This window comes from Poromitra crassiceps (assembly GCF_964638095.1).
Source record: "Poromitra crassiceps genome assembly, chromosome: 6".
Taxonomy (NCBI): domain Eukaryota; kingdom Metazoa; phylum Chordata; class Actinopteri; order Beryciformes; family Melamphaidae; genus Poromitra; species Poromitra crassiceps.
Window position 1 is genome coordinate 34,141,631 of NC_139627.1, and position 8,326 is coordinate 34,149,956.

The following is an 8,326-nucleotide window of genomic DNA, read 5'->3' on the forward strand; positions in this document are numbered from 1 at the left end:
ACTTCAGATATGGCCGTGAGCATCTCGGAGCCGCTCTGTCAGCCGTGCGTTTACCATGAAGCATCATTTAAAGGTAAGTAAGCGTCAACATTACAGACGAGACGATTTTTGTGTTTGATTTGTTTTTCTTCCCCGAAATGTCGAAATGTCGAAATGTCAGCCCCTGGTTTTAAATAGAAAGGCATTGTGGAGGAGCCCCCTACAGAAACGGGGAGCGTCTCATTTCAACCCTAGTCTGGGCACCTTCCACCCCGCTTTTTGTCATGGGGGCGTAAACCCCGGACCCAGAATTAACACCGGATGGCAATGCGCCTAACAACGTCTTTGTTGCTGTTAGCTTGACGCGGTGATGTTACCTAAACTAGAGTCTGATCAAAACAAAGCTAGCGTTACATAAAACAAAACGTTTATGCAATATGGCATCTCCGCCACCACCGCCTGACACACCGGTCAAAACGGTGAAAGAGGATTCTGATACTTGGGTCAAATTGTCAAGTTAACGTGAAAGTTGACGAGCTAGAAACGCTGCCATCCGGTCTAGGGCGGGCTCTAGGCTGGAACCAGTAGGGTGACAAAATCAATTGTGGGCGGGAGCCAGGCTCTTTCTCGCCGAGAAGAGCCTGGTGACGCGAGGTTATTTCAACCCTGTCCACTCCTATGTCCTAACTCTCCCTTTGGGGACAAGCATTCTACAGTGACACAACTTGTGTCACAAGAACCAGAGTAATGTAACGTTAGGTGACATTCTGGGCGGCAATTAGATATCAAATGAAAGCTCTTGATGAGCTCTTTCTACTGCCAGAAGGGTACGTGAATTCTAAATTCTAAACCAATCCAGAATTATTAACTCATTAATGTGTGGAATGTTAGCTAAACTCTTGACATTTTTCAATAGAGGCCACAGCAGTAGGCCTAGTCTATCAATTAAGGCATAAATGTTGGGCCTACTAATTTAGTCATAATCAAAAACCAAAAGAACTAACATGAACACACTGAACTGGGGCCAAAAGGGTAAGACTTAATGGCCCTGCGACTTCATATCTTCTCTTTATATAAAAAGGGAGTAAGTGGGTTCTGTCTGTTTCTCTGTTTAAATTTTTGTCCCATATTGGATGATGTCATCAGTGATGGTCACTCATCACTGATGTCATAATGTCTGACATGCGAAGTTGAGCAATTGTGCCCTGAGTGACGTCACTCGAGCACTCCATGTGATCAGTGATGGTCACTCAAGCAATATGTCATCAGTAATGCGAAGTTGAGCAATTGTGTGCAGGCGAGGCCACGCAGCGGCGGCCGAGTTGCGTATGCGAGCCCGCAGATGGACAGAACCCACTTTGGCAATTTGATGTACACTCGCGTGCTACACGCGCTCGATTCCTAGGCTCGCCCCCTGCGCGGGCTTGCTAACTCAGCCGCTGCGTGGCCTCGCCCACCCTGCAGCTCACCGAGCTGATGCTTCAGCTCACACACGCAGCTTGGCCGCTGTGCCGCCTCGCCCGCAGCTCTGCTGCTGCAGGCCTCGCCGGCTCTTGTGACATCACTGATGATGTCACAATGTCTGACATCATCAGTGTCACAATTGCCTATGACATCATCAGTAATGTCATAAGATGATTTTGGTCAATAATGATGTCAAAATATTGTTGTAATCCACCTAACGTGTCTACATTTTCATATTAAAGATTGAATTCAATCAATCAATCAACTTTATTCATGTCCCAGAAGGGCAATTTGGTTTACAGCAGGCAGTAGTGGTTTTAAAAGATACACTGAGAACATTATTACTAGTTTGAAAGTAATAAAGGCACACTTCAATATTATACAATACATATACACTTGTTGCAAAAGACCGTCTACTCCCTGCTGCCGGTCGCAGCGTGCGCATGCGCCCTTTGCAACTAGCTCATCAACAAACGCAAGAGGCTGCCATAGCATACAGCGCCAGTTTGGTTGTGTCAGAGGAAAAAAAGGGGGGGGGGGGGAGGGTGCAAAAGCTAGGGGATGTGTGAAGGCGGGGGGATGGGGTGGGGGGATGTAGAGGGAATTTAATAAACAAAGACAAAATACATATGTTGTCCTCAACCCCCCCCCCCCCCCCCCCCCCCCCCGGTCTGTATATGTGGGGCGAAGTGGGAGTTGCCAGACAAACCCAGTGGTTTCTTTCTTTCTGTTTGACTCCTCTGGTCAGTGGAGCTTCAGGTGAAGAGAGCCCTGATGCCGGTCCAGCTGAGTCCGGAGCAGGTGGGCCTGGAGATGTTGTGTCTCTGTGGGCAACTGGACCTCCTCATCAGGGCACAAATGCAGCAGGTAGGGCAACCTGATCTCTATGCTGCGTTCATGTGCTCGTCGGAATCTCCGAGTTCAGAGGTTGGAAGTCGAAAATACGATTTGCAGGACATTCAAGAGCTTTTGGTAGGAAATTACAGTCGACCCTGTGAGTGTTTCTCAACTGGTGGGTCGGGACTCAAAAGGGGGTCACGGGGCCATTTTGAGTGGGTCTCATGTGCTTCTACTCATTGAGGATGCTGACGGCCCCGGCCAACATTACTGTCTTTCAGAGGCTGTAGCGGGCTCATTTTTAAAGCCAGAGTGAAGATACTGGTACCATATGAAACTAGAAGACCTAAGGCATCCATTGGTACCAACATGCTAGCTTGTTGTGAAGGGGGCTAAATGACGCTACAAAGTTAGGCTAAATTCAGAAAATTGGGTCGCGACTAACTGACTAAGGAAGAATGTGGGTGGTGAGGCTAGACCAGTTGAGAACCACTGTTCTAATGTAACAACCACTTATACTGTATAGCTACATGAGAGCAGCAGCACATATGACATCTCTGGGAGGTCGGGTTGGACAGATATTTTGCAGACAAACTTTGGCTGAAAATGCATTTCCGTCACTCTTTGTGTCATTTCTTTATTGACATCAAGTCTTTGTAAAGATTATTTTTTACCAGTTCAAAGTAGAGGTAAATGGGAAGTCAGAGAGAGAGAGGGCAATGATGTGACAAAAATCATGGGCCAGATTCAAACTGACTTTTTTTGCCTTTTCCATTAGGTGTTTCTGCTAGTTTTGCTTTTGCCACATCATAAGTCACATCAAAATACTTGGATGGAAACCGAGGAAGAGAATATTCCCAGTCATATTACTTCTTTGCTGCAACGTTCTTGTGTGCTTGTCTCATAATAGCGATATGTACAACAGCACTTGAAGGCAGCATTAGACACCATTAGGAAGTCATGACAGCTTGAACATTGAAATGCCGCAACAAGCCAATGCACGGGGTGCGGGTTCAGGTCTGCTGTGCAGCAGTCTGGCCAGCTGTTCATGAACTTCTCACATTATTCTTCTGAATAGGCACGCTTCCTGCAATATGTCATTCATAATTATCACATTAAAGTTCCAGGTGCAGCTGCGACAAGACTGTAGCCCAGAGGAGTCAGACACTTTCCAAGCTCAAGGTAGGTGCGGTTACGCAGTACATTATTCAGAGGATGCTGATGCTTCATCTCTGATGCTCAGGCAGTTCCTCGTCTCTTTTATCTGCAACCAAACTGTTAAACTCAGCTTGGAAAGCTCCTGTGCAGCTGACATTGTGTATTTATTTCTGATCATCTCCTCATTTACCACTATGTGATCTTAGGGGATTGCTATCTACCTATGTGTTATATTTTACTGTGTTATATATTACTAATAGTAAGTATTATCATTTTTTTGTACCATGTATATTGATTGTTTAGACACTAGGATTTTCTTTTATTTCTGCATTTGATATGTACTATGTGCACACAGGACTCTGTGCGCCCAGGGACTACAGATGCAAATTAGCTCTTAGCTATCTCTGGTGCAATATGTTTATTGTGTACTGTCCCTGCTCAAATAAACAATAAAGATAAAGATAAAGATGTTTTGTGTGCTATACTCTTACAGGAGCAGAGATTCTTGACCAGATGCTGCAGTGCCTCGAACATCTACCAAAGCCTATGCCACAGCTGGAGGTATCACATCTGACAAATGACCGAAACTTGAGTTCCCCCCCCCCCCAATTATGACTTTTATTGTTTGAAACTTGAGTTTTCGATGCCTCTAGAAATACATAAAGACAATGAAAATTCAGCCGCAGGCCTTTTTGCCAGAGCAATAAATATATTACAATTGCAGCATATTAGTCCATATACATATCATGATATAAATATCCAAATAAGAACTAATAACTACTAGTGCTGATGCCCATTGGACCACTGTGTGTGTGTGTGTGTGTGTGTGTGTGTGTGTGTGTGTGTGTGTGTGTGTGTGTGTGTGTGTGTGTGTGTGTGTGTGTGTGTGTGTGTGTGTGCGTGTGTTGTGTGTGTGTGTGTCCCTACCACCTGCTGGCTGCTGTGGATGGTGCTATCACTAATTGCTGCTACCCGTGGGGGCAGTCAATCTGTCCGTCTGTCTGTCTGTGTGTGCGCTGGCTGCTGTGGGTAGTGCTATCACCAATTGCCGTTTTTGGTAATTTAATCAGCCATAATGACCCAATTAAAATATCCGTCCTTTTCACTGTCTGCTGAGGACCTCTGCCGTACTGACCGTGCCAAATATGAATGTTGGCAAGCTGAGGGTGGCCACGAAAGTGGAAACAGAGATACATATAGAGATGCATTTATGTGCAAGATGTGATACTTCAACACTTAATGGAAATGATCCTGGAAAAACATCAAAAACACTAATAAAGCTACTTGAAATGTGAACACAGTGATTCAAGGTCAAATTGAGATGAGTGGTTGTGTGTAATTGTTGTGTCAGGACTACCTGGACATGGTGGGTCTGTCGGCCATGTTTCCTCGTGTGGAGGTGTTCCTCATCCAAGGAAGTGCAGTGGACATGCTGGAGAGGCCGCTCATGGATGGTGAGACCTTCAGCTGAGGGTTGAATCCCCTCCCAGCTGTGCCAGGATGACAAAGCATATTTCTATCCATTTGTGTTTATTGTTGTTGGGGGACACACCAGTAGCTGGGGAATTAGATAGACCTACTGTAGGTACACAACATCAGGGTATGTGCAGGTTTCAGAAAGCCACATTTAAAACTTTTAGGACCTTTTCATGCTGACTGGAATTATAAACAAACAACCAAAGCTGACAAAATTGGCCTATTTCCAATTGAACTGAAACTATAAATGGAAGTAGGCTATATAGTGGGTTACACCAACATGTGTTGGCGAAAGTGCCTTCGTCAGCGTGCAGTACAACATCAGTAGGTGTGACCCTTTTTATAGGGCACACCTTCTCAAATCAGTTGCAGGTGAGACAATTACAATAAGGGGTTAAAACATATACACATTCAATTAGGTACAGCTTTTCATTTTCAACAAATAAACAATAATTCAATAATCTGTTTAGGAAAAAACATTTCACAATTAAAGTACATAATTATTTTTTGAATATGGTACCAAACAATGCATCTATTTATGCAACAAGGTTGGCCTAGTTGTCTCAATTTACACAGCAATTCAATAATTATTCAAAGAAACGGCCTAAGGTCATAATCCATATTTAAACCATTAGGAGAAAGTTTATTTAGTTCATACATCCAGTATGCTTCTCTTTGTAACAGGCTCAAGCCTGTTGTGTGTAGTGATAAGAGTCCCTTTGTGTAGTGATACAATCTAACGTAGTAAACATGTGTAGTATGAATTATGATGTGTAACCTATGTTGTGTGTAAAATATACTGTGATGATGCTATGTAAAGCCCTTTGAGACATGCTTGTGTGATAAGGGGCTATAAACATAATTGAACTGAACAATATTTAAACAAAGCAAAATACATAACATAATAAATTAAACAATCCAACAACACAAACCAATCAACATAGTAACATTTACAAAGACATAAACACACACTAATGTAAGATGGTGTTTGTGTTGCAGAATACTTCTCCCACATTGCCAAACTGAACCAGCTCTTGGTGTTGGGTCAACAGCTAGAGGAGGATATCAGGCACCTTGGAAGCCACAAATACATCCCCCACCAGCTCTCCGTTATATACGTACGACCTTCTATCCATCATTACTCTTTTCTGTCACGCAACAACCAGACTGTACATTTTCACTCCAGTGTCCTTTTCAACATCACTTTATTACAGCATGTCATCAGTTCTTTCAGAGGAATCCAGGCTTTCTCTGAAATAAAGAAAGATATTGAGGCCAACTTCAAACAGATGAAACAGTCTCTGGTGATGGAGGAAGGCTCCAGGCTAGAACCTCAGCTGGCTGCACACTACAGCGACTGGTGAGAGGAAATCTAATATTACAATGGGGCTGTGTTTTTAGTTTTTGTGTGGATGTTGTGCATATTATTTAATACAGTCTGCTAACGGCTGTGTTCTGTTGTGTGCAGGATATTAGAGTTAATTCATAGCCTGACATCAGTGGTGTCGTCGCTACCGGAGGATCTGACAGAAGACCTGAGCCCGGCCATGAGCTTCATGTCTCAGCTCTTGTCCTGACTCTTGTCCTCTGAGGAAAACCCACCCAAGACTGCCATGGTTCTGATGCACCAGACTGCCATGGTTCTGATGCACCCAGGAGCCCCTGCTTCTACATGAACTCATGTTGTTGATATCACTGTAAAAAGGTGCTACACAAGTTGATTCAACTTCCTGATGAATGGTGGGATTACATTGCAAGCATGTAGGTCTTTACATTGTCCTTCTGAATGTGGCCCATATTAGGCCCTATGGTGAGTCAGTCGTGGAAATAAGCATGCTGATTCCCTCAACTCACTATCACATCATATTTCTTCTTTTTTTTTTTTACCCAAATGGGACAATAAAAATTGTATGCAATAGGGAGATCATGATGCCTTTGCTTTTACCGGAATTTGACCAATAGGCTTACAATCTAGGTACTGCCAACTGTATATTCTGCACCAGAGTTAAGACTAGACCAGTGATAATCAACCCGAGACTCTACAGCCACATGCGGCTCCTTCATGGGTAGTTGTGGCTCTTTTTTTAAGTCCTACTTCAAATAAATAAATAGAAATCTAAAAACAAAAACAAAGGGAGGAAAGGGTCTTTTGTGGAGTGCAGCTCTTGCAACAAATGTTTGGTGTCAATGTGGCTCCTGAGTAGGCAAGCCGGTTGAGTACCACTGGACTAGACTAACATTACCCTACTACTTCTTGTGTCCCTTTCATCTGCATATCAAAACTAAAGCAGCAAATCAACATTTCAAAAACAGATTTTATTTAGGACGAAAAGGTTTTCAAAACATCTCAGATAGACTAGCTCATTCAGAACATGCTCAACGTAGAAGACTAACTTGCTAAACTAGGGAAATGGTTCCACAAATTAACTCAAGTATTATATAAAAAAAAAATATTAAAGGCAATGCTGTAGTCTGCTTATTTATTATTGTCCAGTCGTCTACTTTCTGTGAGGCATGACCGACAAGACATGCTTGCTGGGAGGTTGTTGGCCGCCAGGTGGGGTCTTTCTCCACGTTATATGTCACTGGTGCATGATTTCAAATCGCACATAGGTTACGCAAAAACCACGCCCTGTGCCCACCTACGCAGCAGTCAAGTGCCGGGATTGGCCAGGAGCAAGTCTTTTGTCTTCTTTTGACAGCTGGAATCTCCCACACCACAACCACTGCACGGCACGCAGCCCAGCGATTTCATGAACCAACTGAATTGCTCTTGATAGCGGACATTGAAATGAATTATTAGTGTAATGAAAACGTAACACACAAGCTTTTCAAACAAACATTTCCCACACACCACAAACACTGTGCCCAGCCCAGCGATTGTATTAAGCAAATTGCTCTTGATAGCGGACATTGAAAATAAATGACTGTAATAACGCCAATGAAAACGTAACACAAGCTTTTACACACAATCGATTTTTAAACATTTATTTCAAAACATCATTATAAAATGCAGGCCTTTAGCCAAAGCTTCAATAACAGAGCTCAGCTGACAGTTTAACCTGCAAATGAAAAATATAAAAAATACTGTAGCGGGCTGGATTTGTGTGCTACTGTATTTGTCTGTCTGATTGTCTCTGTGTGTTATATGTGGGGATTTACGGGGTTCTGTGGTTCTGTGAAGGCAGTGTACAGCCAGTGGGTGGGGTGAGAGAGAGGGGCTCACCTGTTATTGGCGGGGGGGAGGGGAGCTGTGGGGGAGAGGGGAACAGCTCAGGGGAGTTGCAGCGGAGCCTGGGAGAGACGGCTGTGGGGTGAAGAGCTAGGAAGCTAAGAGAGAGCTAGCGAAGTTGGTGTGTGTGTTTGTAGGGGTTGTTGTGGCATGGGCACGGCCACCAGTGCTCTGTCGGGT

At 43.8% G+C, this 8,326-nt stretch overlaps 1 protein-coding gene across 1 annotated transcript; it reads left to right on the forward strand.

Annotated features, from left to right (window-relative positions):
* Positions 1-9: 9 nt before the first annotated feature.
* Positions 10-6,573, forward strand: LOC310777848 (uncharacterized protein; the record flags this gene model as incomplete). The annotated part of the gene is made up of 8 exons (XM_083638199.1): positions 10-73; positions 2,192-2,310; positions 3,408-3,462; positions 3,932-3,999; positions 4,790-4,892; positions 5,914-6,032; positions 6,129-6,274; positions 6,383-6,573. 8 exons carry the CDS (start codon positions 10-12, stop codon positions 6,489-6,491), a joined length of 783 nt encoding a protein of 260 aa, XP_083494325.1. The 3' UTR covers positions 6,492-6,573.
* Between the last annotated feature and the right edge of the window lie 1,753 nt (positions 6,574-8,326).